The 21,889-nt window shown below is 33.4% G+C and overlaps 1 protein-coding gene across 16 annotated transcripts in view; it reads left to right on the top strand.

Annotated features, from left to right (window-relative positions):
- Positions 1 to 21,374, top strand: part of Tm1 (tropomyosin 1) — a 41,290-nt gene extending 19,916 nt beyond the window's left edge. For 2 of the 16 annotated variants that reach the window (XM_011060508.2, XM_011060502.2), the window contains 7 exons: positions 4,409 to 4,542; positions 7,094 to 7,211; positions 10,624 to 10,694; positions 11,989 to 12,064; positions 12,450 to 12,512; positions 13,482 to 13,551; positions 19,583 to 21,374. In XM_011060508.2, coding sequence (XP_011058810.1) covers positions 4,409 to 4,542; positions 7,094 to 7,211; positions 10,624 to 10,694; positions 11,989 to 12,064; positions 12,450 to 12,512; positions 13,482 to 13,551; positions 19,583 to 19,665 — 615 coding nt within the window. In that variant the 3' untranslated portion in view covers positions 19,666 to 21,374. Of the gene's footprint in view, positions 1 to 4,408; positions 4,543 to 6,546; positions 6,665 to 7,093; positions 7,212 to 10,623; positions 10,695 to 11,478; positions 11,550 to 11,988; positions 12,065 to 12,449; positions 12,513 to 12,724; positions 12,788 to 13,481; positions 13,552 to 14,213; positions 14,823 to 18,071; positions 18,258 to 18,579; positions 19,195 to 19,582 lie in introns of those variants that run through there. The other 14 variants (XM_011060511.2, XM_011060505.2, XM_011060510.2 and 11 more) reach the window with 12 other exon arrangements.
- Positions 21,375 to 21,889: the final 515 nt, after the last annotated feature.

The raw sequence follows: 21,889 nt of genomic DNA, 5'->3' as shown, positions 1-21,889 counted from the left end.
TGCTCTTAACAACAAGTGCGACATGTCGAAATAAAATTGTGGGATAGTAGGGCTCGCGTGATTGAAATATTTAAATTAGGAAGCGTTTTTCAGATACTCTTATTAGAGATTTTTGACAATTGAAGTAGGTGAAAGACGTTTTAAATTGTCTTTTGATTGGTATAATTTGTAAATTTAAACAATTGCTATTTTATAATTAAAAACAAGAAAGAATTCTTGTATTAAATATTATTTAACATTTAAACGGACTTATTAACGTCTTTTTCCGGTTGCTGATTGTGACTTTCTGAAATTATAACGTAACGAGTTAAACGACTGAAAGCCCGAAGTTGTGCAATTGTCATTTGGGTACAATGACACACAGTTATATGTAAATTAAGCGCTCTACCATGAAATGCAGTGAATCATGGGAATATAAAGTAATTCATAAAATTGAAATATTACGCTTTTGCCTTAAATCAGTATTATAATTTATTCAAAACCGGTTTTAAATTAATTTATAGAAGATATCTTTTTTGAATTAATAAATTTTATTTTTTATTTTTTATAGTTAATAGTATTTATCGATTGCTTATTGCAGTATATATTTTGTTTGAGCAAATATTATTTCACAAAATATTAACGTAAAGTATTTTATGGATGGACATTATATATAGTATGGACATTACATAATACCAGTTTGAAGTAGAAATATTGAATATCTTAATTATATTCTTTCTTCTATTATATTATTAATATTTTATATTAATTTTTGGTTGAAATATTGTTTGCGTAGCGTTAAAAATAACTTTTACAAATATTCACGAATACCGGATATATCGTTTCTGTTGCGTGTAGAATGTAGATACATTTGTTTTGCTGTCAGACCGTATCGAAGAAGCCTCCCAACCGTTTCAATATCCTGTCGTACAAAATGCAATGGCAGGCGTTAGTATCGTAATTGAAAACACGAACGAAACTCAGTATTTCATTATTACAGATTTATTAATTGCATAAGATTCAGATAACTCATTATACTTTATGAAAAATATTGGTTAAGAAATTAACAATTTTGCCTTTCAGCTTACGTTCTTATAATCCTCTAATTCATCTTTTTTTTTCTCAAAATTTTAGAGAGAATGTTGAACTGCAAAAAAAATTTCGAAGATAAAATTACATCTGATTTTGCAATCCTTCTAAGTTGCGTTTCCGCTTGGGAATGATATAACGTGATAACGCGGACGCTGCATTTTCCACAATGATGAAAATCCGCAAGACTCCAATGCAGATTCACGACAGAGTGCACTCGATGTGCGCAATGTGCGTTTTAAAGGCCAACTGCGACGGACTTGATCGGGCCGCACTAATACGCTTTTGTCACGAAGCAACGAAGTGCATTGCCGCTACACCGCAATTTTTCTGTTCTTTTCCTCCCGCTTTCCTTCTCGATTCCGTTGCGATGATAATAAGCGAGGCGCTGTTTCGCAAGTTGATTAAACGGGCTTATCGCTCAGACGGGAGGATGTGAGGATGCGATAAGGCAAGTCTTATTGATTTGCTCGCGTATCGATAGGCCGATTGATAGACGCGAAAATGATATCTCGACCATCTCGGGAGATTAGAAATAACCGTGTCTTTATTGCTAAGAAGTTTACATAACAAAATGTTGATGTCTTCCACTCGCCTTGAGCGAATTTATTTACAAACGAATGGCCGTCACGACTTGCGTATGTCATGGATAGCGCACGAGCGATGCAAACAATACAACCGCGGTTCTTTTCGATTCACTTGATTACATTTGCACTCTAAAAAGGAGGCAAATATGAAATAATTCTCAATGATGATGTTAAGATCTTATCTTGTTCAATAGAATTCATAAATGTGTAAACGCAAAATTATTCCTGGAGCAAAAAAATAAAATACTTTCCTTTATATCTGTAACTTGTATATCTAAACATTCCAATAAAGTTATCACAAAGGCAGTATATTCCATAGATATTCTTCTATTTATCAAACAAATTCCATTGTTTTGTTACAAACAAAATGATTTCCCTTTAAAATCTCACTTTTGTATTGATATATCAATGCCTATGAATTCCGATCCAACTTAAAAATATACAAAAAAATATACAGTTTACTAAATTATCACCGATCCCTGTAACCGCTGCCGACGTCAATCGGACTGCAGGACAAATTAAATGAATCGTGTTGGAAGGCTACAAGAAAGGGTCGGACGAAGCGGAAGTTTGGCACACTTACCAACACTTACCGTGGATATCGTCGATGTGACACGACCTGTCCACTCGGCACAAGTGCGAGTGGGCGTGCCGATTTCCTACGAATACAAGGTTCGCGTCAGTAAGGTAATGTAAAAGCGTGTGTAACGTTACATGTACGCACCACTGAGCGTGCACGCATCATCGTGGAACGCCGTGGCGACGTGATTCGAAATCATTGAACTCGCATTAATTTGTTGCGGAAGTTCGACAGTAGCAAACGAAATTGTGAAACAAATATAAATGTTTTATACATGCAGTGTTACATGACACGATTTCCGCGAAGCCATTTCAAAATATTAAGCAATTTTATAAATAACAATTTAATATTATATAGATTTTATTTAAAACATGATTTTATATATATATATATTTTTTTTTATTTTATTTTGTAACTACACATCTTTTAAGCGACCCTAATCGATTTTTTATTATTGTACAATATTTTATGTTACTTGTCTGGAGATTTTATTGAGCCTTTAGACTTTATTTTGAATTGTTTAAAGGAGGCGTCGATAATATTGCATAAAATAATTTGTACAATAATATTGAGCGTTTAGGAGCCGTTTTATATTCCCTCGATACTGCAAATGTATTATGACGTAATCCAGATAATCGCTATCTTTTATTAATAGAAACAATAAAAAGATGGGTAATTATAGTGACAGCAATATTAGCGATAATAGAATAATGTGATAGTGCGATATGTGTGATTATGCAATCGTTGCTGTCAGTTCACTGACATTCCCTATAAAATTGACATAGGTGTGCCGAAATCCAAGTTCACGCATCACTAATAAAGTAACGTTTGTAAAACGTTCTCTGCGTCACGGGATGAATTATGGTCATTTACTAGAAGCACAATCGTAGGCAGGTGCAGCTAATGAGGACAAGGGCTTCGAATTGTGTACGCGGATATATGTGTAATCGACCGTTAAGTAATTTACATTCGTAAAAATCGCACACTTCATACAATTCCATCAATAAAGTTACAAATTATTATTTTTAAAAATAATTACGACTGAAATTAGTAGTTTCTCATTTAGGCTAAGATGAGATAATTATAAGGTATATTAATTTTTTTCTTAATAAAGATTTTAATGATCGAAAACGTAAAGATATATCATTTTATTAATAATAAATATTGCCTTTTTTCTCTTTACAAGAATAAACAATAATCTATTACATTAAAATTAGCATTTAACTATCCTGATAATAAAATTCAATTTTTGCTAATTACATTTGCGAGAGCAAGCATTCCGTTCATAATTTGTAGCTGATTTAGTTACTATTTGAGGTATTTGTTACAACTTCAGAAACGTTATCGATTACATCGGTAATGTTCAAAACTAATCCATGCTCATAAATCACTAATTTGAAATTTAGAAATGTTTATTGCGCATGATACTCTGACATCATTCGATGAGCGATGAGGCAACTTGATTTACGGGTTAAATGTTTGTCGAAATCGGTGATGATGATCCGTTCGATTCAACACTTAATGCAACACACGAGACTGCCTTGGAGTCATCGGTCTGCACGCAGAGATCCTTACGATCTCCATTCTAGTGCTTTGTTGCGACAAGCTCTGATCACGCTCGGCATGTTACGGCATTGGATTGGATTCGGATCATTCCTAATCCAGTATCGACATGCGCCTGGTTGCAACATCGTGCCGGTAGATTACAGATAATAACAGCGGATCAACCATTCGATCTTACGTTACTTCGCATAATTTCGTTAAACCTCCTCAATTTCAAATTTAACAGCTATTATTTTTTCATACATACAATAATGGATTGTATCATTTATCAAATAATTCAAGTGTAACTAAATTATATAAATAACAACATTTAGTAGATCGTCAAATTATTGACGATTATAGTATGTTTTTTTATTGTTTGTAATTTAATAAAGTTTTAATTTAATAGTTTTAATATATATACACTTAGATTTCGATCTTTTCTCTTTAGATTAAATTATATCTTTTGTTTCTATTTTTCTTCAATTATTAATGTATCTTGCATTGCTATTTCTTCGTTATCTCATATTATTGATTAGCAATATTGATTCTGTTAAAATTATGTAAGCTTAAGAATTAGAAATGTTTTTGCTTTTATTTTACCTGGAATGGATTTTCTTCTATGTTACAGGCCGAATCTGAAGTCGCCGCTTTGAATCGTCGTATTCAACTGTTGGAGGAGGACCTTGAAAGATCCGAGGAGCGTCTTGCCACTGCCACTGCCAAACTGGCGGAGGCATCGCAAGCTGCCGATGAGAGTGAACGGTAAGTGTTCATTATACACACAACAAAATTATTGCGAATTTTTTTATTTATAATGATTCTGTATATATATATTCTCCGCAATGGACAGTTATCAAAGTAGAAAATACGATAGAAAATATTGAAATAGAAAAATATCTAAATATATCAATGTTCAAAATTAATTATTAAATACAAAATTATAAATATATTCCGATGATTATTTTATAATTTTTATGACTTTATAATAATAAGAATGTACGTGAAAAAATAGCTGTTCATTGTTATATATTTCCTTTTATTTGTTTGAAAATGATCAAGAGTAATAGGATAATACATATTGTATAATTAGATACTTGACATTGATACGATTTTTAACATATTTATTGTCAAGCTATCAACTATGATGGATGTTAGTATTTAACAATCGATGGTTGGCTAGAATATATTTATGAAAGAGCCGAGATTTATAATATTTTACTTTCAATCATTTTCATTTATTGTATGCAAATAAATTATCGGAAAATTTATTATACGTGCAAAAGTGGTGTAAATTAATGTTCGATTTTATCTCATTTTATAAAATTAAAGCTATAAAATTTTTATTATTATTATATATTTTTTTTTAATGTAATTATATTACATATACATGAAACATGAAAATCCTTCATTAGATATTTTTCGATATTAAAAATATTTCTAAAAATGTATTAAATATTCGAACATATGTAATAGATATTTTAAAGTTTCTTTGCATAATTATGCCACTCTTGCTTTAAATTCATTGTGTGTATTTTATTCACACATACATATTATAATATATAACGTAGTATATGATAAATATATTAATATAGAGTTTTATATTATATAATAATTATGGATGAATTTAATATTTTGAAAAAAAAAATTTCTTTTCATTATTTTACATTGACCTTGTATCGCCTTACATTGAAAGAATTAATATGCAAGAAAGAAACTTCTTGATTCCTTTTCCTACGATTTAATTATAGAATGCAGTGCAATGCATTGCAATTTTATATGACTAATATCGTGCCAAATACAGACCCGAACGCAACAACTCTTTAATATTCCAGTTATACATATGTAGTTATGATAAGTGCAGAAATTCGCATAATTATTATACCAATTTCGTTGTCCATTACATTTCGTTGTCTATTACAGATATAGGTGTACAAGTGATTTTGTAATCACTGTAAAGTAACGATGATGTAAACAATTCTAATGAACTGCTACGCTTTACATTATTTTATTAAAAATAATATAGGTCTATAGATAAAGAAAAGGATAATTCACGATATTTTCTTTCTTTCATATACTCGAAGATGTCTGTCAAATAAAATCAAAATAAGATCTTGCGGATTTTGAAATACCACATCCTAACCTACTTTTTGTGGTTATATATCGCATCCGCAGCGACGCGATTTACACAAACTCTTTCTGACTTAATTTACAATTGAAAATCATTTCTGGATGTCCGTTCTCTCTTATATTAGTTATGCATTATTTGAAGGATAACTAATTTATAACGATGTTGGAAGAATTTAAAACTCGTCATAACTGAAAGTCTAATTACCGATTATGATTTCTGTACTGCAGTACGTAAATGCTTAAAATAATGTTAGGCTCGCTTATCGTCGTTGATAACGAATGAGTGTACATGTTCACATGTCTTGCTATGATGTATTTTTTCACGAGAGAAAAATTGTCAAATCCGTACTTCTCTGATTTCTTGACATAATTATCATAATTACATTATAAAAAAGAAATTTAAAGACGTCATTTTTATGTAAATCGCAAAAACTAATTGATGCATAAACATAACAAAATAAATTGACATTAAAAAAAATCGAAAATTGAACTTTACATGTACGTGTATTTAGATTATTTTTTATTGTACTTTTGAAAAAATTTTTTAATCGAGAAAATAGTTATTTCGTGTACAGTGCTGATCATTCTTTCAACGACGATTAACTCATTTCTAAAAATCGATGAACGATCAATCATTAGGATACGCAAGGCCCTTGAAAACCGTACTAACATGGAGGACGACCGAGTATCCTTGTTGGAGCAGCAGCTAGCACAGGCTAAACTGATCGCAGAAGAGGCGGATAAGAAATACGAGGAGGTGGGTCATCAGCGAACAAAGAGCGAAAAAATTGAGGGCAAACCCTTTATTTCTCTTTATCAGAGACGAACTACCAATCATTTAGGACGTTAAGGCGGTGACATCAATTTATAAATGAAAAAGAAATATTTACCTACCATTTGCTGGAACATTTTCACGGAAGGAATAGCGAATTAATTTCTGAAGAAGCATAATTTCACTTGTAATACATTAATAATCTCGTATAAAGCTAGAAAGGATCGTCCAGGTCGATTGGTAGTTCTTCTCCGGGATTGTCTTTCAGGTAAATTTCAGGTAGACGCATCATTGTGAGCTGAGCTGAGCAGAGATGTTTCTCGACGATCAGAAACCTATTTCTTAACTTAGTCCATTTGTCTAATCGATATTTTAACCGTAAATTCTTTCGTTCGACATGTGTCCACCTTAAAGCGCCCGCAAGATTCTCGAGAATCGCAGCTTGGCGGATGAAGAGCGTATGGATGCCCTCGAGAATCAGCTGAAGGAAGCCAGATTCCTCGCCGAAGAAGCCGACAAGAAATACGATGAGGTTCGCGCGCCCGCGACTACCACTGTCAAGCGTGTTGGATGCAGTGACGATGATAATCATGACGATGATGGTTCCTAGTCGATAGTCAAAATAGTGCCTAACCCCGTAACTCTCTGTCTTCTCTTTGTGTGCTCGAAAACACCGTGTTTCGATACATCTCCGTCGCGAATAAAAAAGAAAGTGCCTCGCACGAGGTATATTCCGTTCACTAAAATCATCAGTTGGTTCATCGAGGTTGTTTCGATCACGTTTAAAAAGCGAGGCGATTTTTGCGCGTTGCAAAGCGAAAATTTTTATTAATCGTGAAAAAGGCGTGAGAAGGTTGAGAATCCTTCGCGCAGTGAAATCTTGAGAAGGGCAAATCATGAATCGTCGATCTGTGTTCGCGATCTGAGCCGAATGAAAGTGGAAATTTTTTTTTCGTCTTTTAGAAGAGTATTGCGTGTTCGCGACAAGTGCAGTGTTCTAAAGATCGTTCTTTTTATTTTGTTAGATAGCATAGAGAGAATTTTAGAGATATAGGAGTCACGTGGGAAAAAACGGAGGAAGAGAGAGAGAGAGAAAAAGTGATGATATATACGAGTGTTCACACGTGTTTTACGAGCGCGACTTACATAAAATCGGGTATCTGTGATTTCAAAAGTGTTTCCGTTTCGACAAAAGCTACGACAAAATGTCTCAAGTGCCAGTTTCATAAATAGAGTTTAATCTTGTTATTGCTACATATATAATATTCCTGTTATTAGATACTTAGATTAGAGACGGCCGTGCGACCAAGTTCGGAGAAGTTCGTACGCGCGCGTGTTTATAATTCGATCTCTTCAGCGGGTATTAAAGTCGTCGTGGAAGTTTTGAGCCGCGGTGCTCGGTTGGTGCTCGGTCTGTCGCTCGCTTTCCCGTGAGACCGGCCTCGTTATTAAATTTAATAAGATTATCGTCAATTGTGATAACACCGCGTGAGACCGCGCGACTTTATCGCGGCTCTCCGCGCGTCAACAATTATAAATGGTGCTGCTTTTGTCAAGCTTGTCTTTCGGTAAGACAAGCGCGTTTTGCTTTACTGGAATTCAGAATGCGATGCCCCAGAATAACGAGAGTTGTGATGGTAGGTGTTTGCTGCGATAACGTTGAAATTACGGTGACACACACTTTGCTATTTGTCCGTTCAGAGATTACAGTATCAATCATCAGGATAAGATATCTCTCGAAATCTTTTTTCAGTCCTCTACATGATATGTGATATAAATTATTGTTTGCGGTTCTGAACTGCCAGTATAATTTTACACATTTTTATATAAACATTTCAACTTTCTGGGACAGAATGTATTTATTATCATATTTATTTCTTCATATGTTTTTGCAATATGAAGTCTATGACTGAACTAGTATACACTTTTGGAACTTAAAGTGAGATAGATATTTGAGAAAGAGTTTTAATATAGGAATAAAAAAAACAGACTTATTAATTACTTTTAATTAATTTATGAAAAATTTAATTTATTTTTGTTAATAAGCACATTTTATTTATTTTTAATATTTTATTATTATTTAATTTTTAAAAAAGTTCTCGCAATCCTTTTCCTTGGAAATTATCATCATTGGAGAACTCATAATTTTTTGAGATTTTTATTGAAACTTCTCGTAAACTCACCGTAATTTCAACCACTTTATCATCTTCACCGATGACGTTCTTCTATGCGATCTGTTAAATCGTCGTTAATTAACAGTATGCGCAAAAACTAATCGCAGTGCGAGAATTGATTTTGTCGCGATGTTAATCAAATCGTTCAATTTATTTCAGTAGATAGTGTTGCTTCCACACAATCGTCTGTTTTGACCTTTTAATTAACGATCTAACTGCCTAACCGTTACAGAAACTTACAGAGATGACGACAAATTCTAACAGCAAGTGTGCCGATCTTCGTTAAACATCTTTTTTTTTTCATATATAAGACTTACAAACTTCATTCATTCCCAAAAACGTGTCGCAATTTTATCGTAAAATGGTTGAGACGTTGTGAAATTGGTAAAGTTTGCCAAGACAATTATAAGTTATTATACGACATAATTTTTCTCATAAATACTATACAATTTATAAAATCAACAAAACGCTCATTTTTATTCTCAACGAGCTGAATAAAATCTTTGTTTTCATTGAATCACGGATGTTACTTTTTATTGAATTATTCGAAGAATTATACTAACTAGAGATGAGAGATCAAATATAATACATAGATGCATAGATATAACGGACGATTCCGTGTAAAAAGGTCGTTTGTACCGTGCTAACTGTAATAGAAAATTTTCAAAATGAAGAGATACGAACAAGGGAACGCGGAAGTTGATAATCAAATCCGCGCTAATCGCAAATTTCTCAATTAAATTTCTGCTAGAAAGCCATTTTACGATCGATCGCGCCACGATTGTGCGGAAGTTGTGTTGCATGAATAAAAGATCGTCATGGAGCGGAATTACAGATATATCTAGTCATAATTGACACAAATCATCCATACTGAGAAAGAAAATTGAAAATAAACGAACCACAGAAGATTCTGATTATATAAATCAGTTTCGATTGCCTTAACTAGAATTCTAGTAGATTTAATTTAACTAGAAAATCTTAATTCGTCCATTTTCAATCAGAATTTCAATTTATCCAACCAGACATTTTTCTCAGTGCAGTCACAGTTAAAAGGCGTTAAAAGTTCTACTTTACGACGATCTTTTTCCCTAGCGTGACCATACATTGCTGTCTTACATGCGCTTACAAGTCCATCAGGACTTGTCCGTCAGGACTGAGCTGCAATTTGCGTGACACGACTTGCGTGCTGCTATCTCTGATCGTTTGTTTTTCGACGGCGTAACCGATTGGAAGATGCTACCCATTTGCGAGCGTTCAGCAAGATTGCTCGAAGAAAATTTATGTTAATGCAACAGTTTAGTTTGTCGTTAACGACGTGTTTTAATTTCAGTGCAAATTCGGAGATATCTTTAAAACGCAAAGTAGACATGTATTAAATTATATAAAATGTTGCATTAATACAATAAATTTTCTCGATCTACCGGTACTGAAAATACTTTTGACCGAAGTTGACTCTCATTTCCTTTTTTTCATGAAATGAAAAAATACTTTGCATAAACATGGGTTAAATGCCGTCGCACGAATTTCGCGAGCTCGTCAGCAGACTTTGAGCACATAATAAAGAGAGAGAATTTCCGTGAAGAATAATTCTTCCAATCACGGCTACGACGGCGATGACGAAGACGACAACGGCGACGACGAGACGCCGGTGTCTCGCCATCCCGCCGCCTCCGGAATTTTCAGAGGCGGCGAGGTCGTCGAGGAAACAGAGGAGGAGGGGGAGATAGAAAACAGCATATGTTAGAAACCGTGTGTATGTCGTTTATACAGGTCGCCCGTAAATTGGCCATGGTTGAGGCCGATCTAGAACGCGCCGAGGAGCGTGCTGAGGCCGGAGAGTCGTAAGCATCGTTTTTATTAGGCATCTTTCGTCCGGCACCTTTTGCCCGAAGTGCGAACGATCCCATGGCATTTCTCTCCTCTCATCTCGCCCAACCGCCCCCATTTCTTTCCATTACGCATCCGTTGGATGCGCTTCAGCTCGCTTCCGTAACTTTTGACAGCACCGTTAGCCCGCAATATGTTCGTCGTCAATGACGAAGAAGGCGGAAATACCCTTTAACCACGCCCGTGCCCGTTTTGCACGATAACGATGTTTTGTGATCGTATTTTACCATTTAAAAATGTTGTGTATCAGCTGTAAGACTTTTTTCGTCATGGAAAGCCAGAATTACGAAACATTAATCTAATTAAATACCGTCTCATAGAAGCTTACTAAATAATAGGTCGACAGTAATAATGGCTTTTCTACGACACTCTGCGTCTAAGGGAAATAAGTAAAAATTACATCGAATTTTTTTACCTTATTAATAGACATATAGTGTCAAAATACATACAAAATGATATATTATATTATCTAATGAGTTGATTTTTAAAATAATTGCCTCAAAAAGTTACCTATGGACGTAGATGCGAATCCCAATTGTAATTAACGTGTAGCACAGTGCACTCGCACTAATCTTTTAGCAGCCGAAAGGAACCTTGGAAGCCAGGAAACATCGGATTTTTATGCGTCTCTGCATGTTAACACCTAATCTTTTTTTTTTTTGTTTTTTATATTACTATTTTATGCCCACTTCCATCACCTTTGCTTTTGCGCATGACACGTGTGGCTGTTGATCACAGGTCGCCAGGAAACTAGTCTTGATGGAACAGGATCTCGAGCGTGCCGAAGAGAAGGCCGAACTTTCCGAATCGTAAGTGCAAGCTTATGCATGTGTTTATTTATCCTTTTTCCTCCATGTGCAACACTTGCTCATCATTTATTCGTTATAATCATTCAGAAATTTAAATTACCGACGAACGTTTCAATACGTAATTTTAAAATATAAAGATAGTGACTTTTATATTACATTAACAAATTTTTATAATACATTCACGAAAGATTTCTTATTAGTGCAGACTATTACGATAGAAATTTAATTGTTAATGTTTTTTATATGGGGATAAATTTGTTTTATTGCATAATTTGTATGACTTTTCATAACTTCGTATTACTTCTTCTCAAATCATTTAAAAATTACATTTTAAAAACAAAAAATATTTAAAAATATTGAAAACGTTTGTCCGCAATTTTTGATATGTTTCTCTTGTAATGACACAAATTGCGATATTAACGATTAATTAACTTTACAGAAAGATTGTCGAACTTGAAGAAGAATTGCGTGTCGTTGGCAATAACTTGAAGTCTCTCGAAGTCTCCGAGGAAAAGGTAAATGATTTATTTCATGCACCATGTACAACGTAATCAGGATGGAACTTAATTCCGTAGATTATATCGCCTCCCCAATTCTCATTTTATATTATAATGATTTTCTTAATTATCAATTAATTCGCGTCTAAAATGCTGGAAAATATTATGAATAGAAAGTACATTATAATATACCGTTTTTATAACACTCAATTTAATTGTAAATCATAAATTATGTCGATAAAAATACGTGCCAATAATTGGATTAAGTATTAATTTTATAATAGTCTTAAGCGTTCTAAAGTATCTTATAATCAGTCTTATGATCAAGTATTTTATAATCTATATATTTTGAAGAAAATCGCGTTATACGTACAAGAAATAATATTTACGTAATTGTACGTAGGCCAACCAGCGCGAGGAGGAATACAAGAACCAAATTAAGACCCTTACTACCCGTCTAAAGGAGGTACACATCCTTTGGGAGTGTCTTGCTTTGCATTTTCTAACGTGTGATCCATCCTCGCGTCGTAGGTCTTGCCACTAAAATATTAACTCGCGTGCCCTATCGTTTTGCTATTTGACCCCATTTTTTTTAGAAGTAACTAAACAGTATTTCCTGCGTTGCGGTGAACTAACGATAGCTCGTTTTGTCTTTTTGTTGTGCTTGATTAAAAACAGGCGACGCAACGAGAGGAGACGTTCGAGGGCCAGGTGAAGATTCTTGATAGTCAATTGAAAGAGGTAAGTGAAAGCGAGAAAGATCAAGATTATCATGAAGAAAAAAACCCTTTAATGTATATCGGAAATTTCTACTTTCATTTTGATTGTATTATTATTTTTTTATTAAAATATAAAATCGATATTTTCAGAAATGGAATAATATTTAAATATGATAAAAATAACCATAAAAGTAATTTTAATTTGTGTACGCGAAGAATAACAAAGGATTTACAAAAAATACGCGTGAAACTTTCGAGATTCATATAGAAATGTAAAGCTTCACAAATCGCATCAGATACGAAAAATACAAACGTATCAATAATATCGTAAGTTTTTTTGTCAGTGAACCTATTGTCCGAAAAAGAAAGAGTAGAGCATTGTTCTTGACAATAGCATATTAATTGTGTAATATAGAGTGTGCCGCAACTAAATCTTTCATGGCTTAGATTCAGATTCATAGCGTAGTTGCAATCATGTGTGACGTGAAATTTGTTTTACTTGCATGGCGTGATAAAAGAAACATTGATACCGATTATTTCAACGATTTCAAAAAAAAAAACAGTTATAAATCTTATTGAATAATTATGTTTCAATTTCATGCAGTACATATAATTGAAATAAATAACTTCTTTTTCTGTCTTTCTTTTTTTGAAATCGATGGATAATTTCGTTCAAAATATATTTTTCTGACTGACGAAGTATTGCGTTTGCGTAGGCTGAGGCACGCGCTGAGTTTGCAGAGAGATCCGTGCAGAAACTCCAGAAGGAAGTTGACAGGCTCGAAGGTGTGTATATGATAAAAAAAGAATACATTAATTATTTTTATTCTCTTCAATAATAACGATTTATCTGAATTCAATTAGATTTTTAAAATATATAAATATGTTGATATGTGTGTAAATATATAAATAGATATCTTTTATATTTGATTTACATATAATGTTATAATTGAATTTCTTAAGCGGAAAGAGAAAAAGAATTCAGAAAACAGTTTTTATATAAAAGCTGATATTCAGAATAACCAGAAATCATTTTCTATTCAAGTAATTAAGAGTCTTAAAGAATCACAGCTCTGCATTTGAAGAGTTTGAAGTGTTTGAATCGGTATTAGGCGCCATAAACAAAGCATAAAATTGTAAATTTCTAAATAATCTGTTTTTAAAGAGACTAGAGAAATTGATAAGAATGTTTCTATCCAGAAAATTCAAGTCGAAACGGTTAAATCTAATAAATCTAATTTTGAATTTATGATCAATTTTCCTAATTATACAAGGAATATAACAATTCGACAATCGTAAAGCAAACTCTACTTTTCCATGTGTGTATGTATGTGTGTGCGCTGTATTTTATTTGCGTATTTATTCTTCTAACCGCCGAAACGCAGTATGTTACGCTCGCGTGTGGCTTGCCGTGTGTGTTACTTCCCTTTAACCAGTGATCTTTACAGACGACCTTGCGGCCGAGAGAGAGAAAAACAAATTGCTACAGGAGGAGATGGAGGCCACCCTGCATGACATCCAGAACATGTAGATTGTATTTTTCGCGGTGGACGAAAATGCATAAACGCGAAAACGTTTAGAAAGCGAGAGAACATCCGAGAGAGAAAGAGAAAAAGAGAGAGAGATTGAGAAAAAAGAAATCGAAAGAAAATAAATGCAAGCAGGTAGCAAAACGGCGGCAACGAGAAGTGAACGAGAAGCAAATACGCCGTTACGGAGCGAGAGCTTCGTATGTGCACACTTCACCTAACATTAACGAATAAAAATGCAGTCTTTAGGCTAGCCTTATACCCTCCATTACGTCCATCCGCAGTGCGTATACGTACTATACATGCTTGTATGCGCTCGAGCGTGTGTATCGTGTGCGTGTTGCGTGTCTATTTGTATGCGTGTGACGTAAGTTACTGATGTAGGTTGAGAGGAAGAGAATAGAAAATGTGTGCATGTGTATATGTATGTGAGAGGAAGAGTACGGAAGATACAGAATGAAAGGATCAATATGACAGAGAGAGAGAGAGAGAGAGAGAGAGAGAGAGAGAGAGAGAGAAAGAGAGAGAGAATGTAAAAGATAGAAAGAATGAGGAAGAATAAATAATACGCGATAAAGACAGACGACAGAATAGTTCCATACATAATATGAGGTTACTTGTAATTGAAATCTGATTTTTTTAGCTTTAGATTTTAGCTTAGTCTGTTTTTAAATTTTAATTTAAAAAAAAATGGAGGCATGACTGCGACCGTTTTGAGACGTCTTCGAATGCGATTTAAATTCGTTATGAAAACGATGCGATTTAAATTCATTATGAAAACGATTACTGGCCGTGGGAGGAATACGTGAATAGGTATTAGAGAAACGAATATGAGAAATGAAGACAAAACAGAATTTATTTGTATCGAGAGAAGTTTGATGAGAAATTTGAAACCAATTTTTTTCGAGCATATTAGTTTTATGCGTTAAAGATTTTAAATACAATCTATTATAATATTGTACATTATATAATAATGTACATATATAATTATATAGTAAACAGCGACTCGTCTGACAGCTGAAGACAGGTTCTCCCTATTAAAGATAAATGTTGAGTAACAATTATTAAGTAACATAAAAACGTTGTTGAATATCTTTTAGAAGTGACTTACAAAAATTTTATCTTTTAATTGATTCGATCAGAGTCCACGATTTCATCGAATTTAGCGCGTGTTTCTCTCGGTACAAAATACGCGTAGCAGGATTGTATATAATGGAGGGAAACATGAGTGTTCATTTACTTTGCATCATTTTACATTCCGCATTCCACGCGGCTCAGCTCGCGCGAGAAGAAATTCGTCGTCAGTTTCTTCTGTTAGCTTTACAGTGAGATTATTGTCGCGTTATCTTCTCATTGCCGCCGATGAAAGCAAAGACGACAATGATGCAATAACCATGCATTTAAGAGGATTCCACTGCCAAACCTTCCTATTAATTTTTCTAAAAATATATTTTCTTAGTACATTTTTCTTCGTTGTGCAATATTCAGTCAAACAGTTACAATTGTATTACCAACGTAGTATTGCCATAATTCAAATTTTTTTCTTTCTTCATAATAAAATAATCGAAAATTATCTGGCCTATGCATATATGTGTTGTACGTATGCAGAATGGTTTAATTTCGAGCCTATGAAAAATTGATCAACGCATAATACTTAAGATAACAAACAGGGAAGCAACTGGCTACTTTGTCACATCGCAGCGCAGCTTCCCGTGCTAGCTGAGTCATTTCGATATTTTTTTACCGATCGTGCCTGTATATATTTACGATATAAATACTAACCACGGCCAACGTCAAACCTCAATGCAGGGAACGTGCTTCATTTCGAACGTAACAGCGAATGAGAGATTGGAAATAATAATCGATCGTCGAAATAATGCATATCCGATATTCCACTTCGCGGCGCATGGTTCGCCTCGAATTATTATTATTATTATTACTATTACTATTAATTGATACAGTTTGTCGTTAATGTTATTGCTACTTTACGCTCACCATCGAGCATCGCTAATCCTATAGAGAAATTTCCTCTTTTTTTCTTTTCTATTGAAAAGCGTAATTTATGTCGCGTGCCTCGACCTCGATGCCGTAACCCGTCACGGTTATTCTTGTAGCACTTTTCCTGCAATATATTCTTGGATGGCCTTTTGATATAGAAATGTGCATCGTCCTCTTCCCGTTTCAATATATAAACGCATGTATATTATCGTCGCACGATCATTGAGCGATCAGTGAAGATAGTAGAATAAATCGAATATGCGTTTCGGGATTGGCCCCTGAAAACAATAGAAATATTTTACTTTTCATATTATGGAAGGTACTTCAAATTTAATAATTTAGCTTGATTTGTATTGTATAAATCGATATTTTGATGTAATATTAATATAAGAATCGTTGTTAATTACGTGACTTCTAAATATAATCACGTATAATTAATTAGATTAATCTAATAATATTTCTTCAGAAATTTGGACTATTTTTGAATTGTATATCTCGTAAGTATGTCTCTATTTATATATACGAAGATGACGATGAACTAATCCAAAATACAATAGCTTATGCGATATCGAAAGGCCATCCAGAAACATCGCGATCGTTTGTTCTCCAAGTTAACGTCGCCACGAGCAAACGTTATTAAAAACCAGCAATAATGCAAAAAGCACAATTATGAGACCTACATATTCTATCGTTGATTTTTGTTAGCCACAATTTTTTTTCTTTCTGAATAATGCTAAAATTACGGAAACGCAGATACTTGAGTTTAAGAGAATTTTAGTTTATTAATTTACTTAATATTAATAAAGTAAATGGAACGATAATAACACTAATATCATTGTAATAATAATTGATTATTATATATTGCTATTATTATAAAACTGTTTATAATATATATTTTAATTTTGAAAAAAGAGTGTGTCGTTTGTTTTTCGTTGTGTCGTTGTTCTTTTTTTTTACCTGAGCTAACATTAATCCTCCACCGTTAACATAATGACGTATAACTACTTCTCCACGCGATAACGCTGTGTGGTCGCCTTGTTGTTAGACAATCTCGTAACAAAATTGCATGATGAAGGAAGAAAATGGTACGTATACCTTTTTTACGGTGAGTAAATTTGCTTAATTCGATTTTGCTATATTAATGCATGACAAATTTCCCTACTTATAATAAAATCAAAACTTCACGATTGTCTTTTATCATAAAATAAATATTATTTTATAGATATATCTTTTCAATTATTTGAGTAATTTACTAATGAAATTTTTTCGATATATGTATTATGTATACCATAATCGATATATGTACAGCATAATCGTTAATTATATTAACGATTTTACATCGTAAAAAAGTGAATATTTTCATGATTAATGCATCTAATTATTGAAATATGTTTCGTTAGGAAAATGTATGAAAAAAACTATTACTATAGAGTTAAGAATAGCATAGATATAAATTAAGGTACAAATTTCAATTATATCTAAAAAATTTGTATCTGACAAAAGAAATTTAACGAACATCAGGGTTGTAGAAACAATTGATGAATCTTATTTTTAGCTAAGATTCACGTTATTTATTTTTAATCCTTAAGTTATTTAATCAATTTAAAATAAATATTTTATCCTGCTTGGTTAATTCACTACCTCTAGCGCGGTATTAATTTTAACAATAATAAATACTTGCATCTCTTCAGCACTTTTTTCTGCAAACATTTTTCACGCTACGCAGTAGACGAAATCTAACTAAATAGCGGCTATCTATAACGTTGCGAATGCTTGCAGATGAGATGGTGATCGAAAAGGAGAAATTCAAGGAAGTCGGGGATGGCTTGGATAATGCGTTCTTCGAGCTCTATGGCGTGTAACGTGGCTACTAACTACCCTCCTAATGCTTCGATACAAAAAAAGAAACAAAAAAGATACCGATAGTCTTTCTTACAAATCTAGCTTGCGCTTAACACATCTTTCGTAAGTTACCCGTCTATGCTTTTTAACCCGCTCGTTGCTAAAATCGCAGCTTCCCGACCTGAAAAAATCCCTCATCTTTCTAAAGTGCGAAATATTTCTATGTACCTTCTTTCACATCGCTTAAAACTAAAAAACATTCCATGTACACTATTATGTTAGTAAAGGATCGAAGGTTCATGTGATACCTACATCTTTTCAGTTTTATCTCTTATCAAAGTTCATGCAAATTATCAATGCCCCTAATTCATACTGATCGTATCAAAGTACAATTGAATACAGTAACTGTGTGAATACATTCTAACGACACTATGTTTTCTTGCAGACGAGCTCGTCCACGAGAAGGAGAAGTACAAATACATCTGCGACGACTTGGACCTCACTTTCACCGAATTGGTTGGTTAAATCTGGCTGTCAAATATCCGCGTCCGCTATCGAATTATTTGACCGTAATTATCAACATTATACGCACAGTTCGATCGCGGGTCACAGCCATTCGACTCATATACTTTCGTTATCGTAATAAAAATCAATGTACTATAAATACGTTCCGCGTTCAGATTATTCTTTTTTTTTATTTATCAACTATTCTACTTCTCCAACTTTCGTCGGTATATACAGCCGCTCTATGTGAGTCGCGATTATTTATTTATTTATTTCGAAAACGCCGCTTACATCAAAATTACAAGCGCAGTTCTAATTGCATTATATTATACTTCGGTAATTGAGCATGCGGTAAGTAGAGCAAAAAGAAAAGTACAGTAAATACCCGATGTATTGTATTATTAATAAAATATTGAAATGTGAAAGTATCTTGATGATCTTTTTAAAATAGTTTGCGATTTAAAAAATTATCGAAAAATTGTACAAGGCCATTTTTGTTTCTAATATTTCTCTCTTTCAGAAATTATTATAGAACAAATAAAACATCAGAATTTAATATGCTTTTTTCTTTCACACTTGAAACATACCTTGTTCCTTAATAAGTTAAAGTCAGCTACGAGATATTTATATTTATAAAATATATTCCCATAAATATTTATCCGTATAGACTTTGATCTTATTTATATATAGACTAATCCTTTTAAAGTGAATTTCTTAGGTTTTAGATAATAGGATCAAATTAATTTTCCTTCATCCTCTATTCTCACTTTAAGCTGCTTCATAGATATAATAATCGTCTAAATCCAAAATATTAACCATGAAGATTATATGCTCGTTATGTTCTCTCTCTCTTTCTCTTTCCAATTAAAAAGAATATTAAAATGTACACCCGATTAACCATCATACCGTCCACTAATACCACGTTCCTTCCCTTCTCATTGCAGACGTACTGGTAAATGAGCGCTGTAAATACAAAGCGATCGCCGACGAGATGGATCAGACGTTCGCCGACCTCGCCGGATATTAGCAGGCAGGCTAAAATGCGTACAACCGGGGGTGTTACATGCGGGAAAAAGAAAAAAAGCGAGAGAAAAAAGAAAGAAACGATTCGTTCATGCTACGACAAAACGACACTGCCAGCACGCGGACCCTTCGCCACACGTCGTCTCGTCCGATTACATTAGCATTCTACATGTACTCGCTAGAGGAAAGTCGAGGACGAGGAGGATGAGATCGCTGTCATTTAGTGTTAACCGCGCATGTCTTAACCGTTAAGTCGAATTTTTCGCTGAAGACACCGTCACGCGTTCTACATTCTTTCGACTCGATCGAAATCTACGTTTGAGCTCGTCCAGCGTCTTTTGTAAAGTTTTACATAGAAATCGGGAAGGGAACCTTTTTGAACGGCGGTAAGATCGTATAAAAAAAATTATGCTTCTGAAGATTTTTTGGAAGCAAAAATATATACGTACTCTTCCAATACCTGGCACGAAATTCCCGTTCAATGACGACGACGATTTATTGCAACATTCTGTTACCTGTGCTTGTATTATCCCTGCACAGCAAGGTGTCTTATCTTATCCCTCACGTCCAATAAATTTCATTATTTCCATCTGTATTATTCCCTATAATTCGCATAGCTTCTGTAACATTGGTTACTAAGAAACTTCTTGCTTAAGGATTAATTATTTTCATTTTGCTAGCTCAATCGCACAATTTATGCAGGATACTAAAAGTCGCATTGTTTCATTAACCAAAAAAAAAAAAATACGGGCCAAAAATGGCATTCGCTCGAAAGTTAGATTGTTCTCATTCGAAATCAAGTCCATATGGCCTTAAATACAACATCCTAATTCTTGCGACAAATGTGTTCAAAGCACTTTTATATAAGCAGGAAATAAAAATGAACTGTACAAATTCTTGATATAATTACAACAATTTGTATCTACCAACGGGCTTAAAAAGATAAAGATTAATAATGTTGGAGTGATTAACATCAACAAAAAAAACGACAATTTCCTGCTTATAACATTTCTATTTCGTTTAAAAAGCACTGTTAACATTCATTATTAACCATGAATCTTCTTTACATTTGCACATTCCACCGTATTAGATAGTGCGGTCTAATTAATCAGGCTAACGTTTAAGTTTCTTTCCATTATATATTAAGAAATACTATATATTATCCCCATCTGTTCATGCTTCTATGTTGTATCGTGCAGTATTGTGTCAAAATATTGATGAATTACCGATTGACTTGCTGAAATATCCCATTTTAACGGAATGAGATATAGTGTTCATTATAGCATATAAAATTGCTTCTATGATATATTAGAAAAGTTTGCAAAGCGATCTGGGCTGGATTATGATACGAAAGAAATGAAATCTAATAAAGATAGAACGATATTATAAATAAAAATGTACGCTTGAAATGATCGAATTGCGAGGTCGATCAAGTTCGATACGTCTACGGCTTTCGGCAACATACCTTAATGCTGAAAATTGTATATCTTAGTCTTTAATCTTTTCCAAATGTTAATTCAACGGTTTGACGATCAAATACGATCACGCAAGTTATCGGGATTGACGATGAATCTTGTGATGGACCAAGCTCAGAGACTTTCAAACATGCACTCGATGCAGGCGATCTTGACTATCTTATGTGATAATTATCATTTTATTGTATTTATATTACTTTCAATAAATATGCATATTTTATATCTCTGCATACTAAAATGTTTTACTCGATTTTGAAATTACGTCATGTTAATGTTTATTTTACTATAACATTATTTCATTTAATTTAAAGTTAATTCAATTCATGAGCATCTGTTACATGACTGAATATTGATTGCTTTACGATAATGCCGAATACTAATGGCGTCCGTGCAATTTGCAATATTTCTTCAAATAGTATTAAATTCTCTATCATCGTGATATTAAAACTTGTCATGTAGTTATGTTAAGATATATATAAATGCTCTTTTAATATCTAAAGCAAAATATAAATATATCATATTAGAAAACTAATTGTAAGAACAATTATTTGTTAAATTCTGAAGAAATAATGTTTAACTTAATGAAATAATACACACACGCACGCGCGCACGCGCGCGCGCGCGCACACACACACACACACACACACACACACACACACACACACACATATATATATATATTATATATAAACGAAAGGTTTATCCTTTTTTGTGAATATCAAGTTTATGAACTGAGCATGTGCGAATAAAAAT

This window comes from Acromyrmex echinatior, chromosome 2, assembly GCF_024713525.1.
Source record: "Acromyrmex echinatior isolate Ae372 chromosome 2, ASM2471352v2, whole genome shotgun sequence".
NCBI classification, from domain to species: domain Eukaryota; kingdom Metazoa; phylum Arthropoda; class Insecta; order Hymenoptera; family Formicidae; genus Acromyrmex; species Acromyrmex echinatior.
The sequence above is the reverse complement of the archived record's forward strand: the minus strand, read 5'-3'. Positions and strand labels throughout refer to the sequence as shown.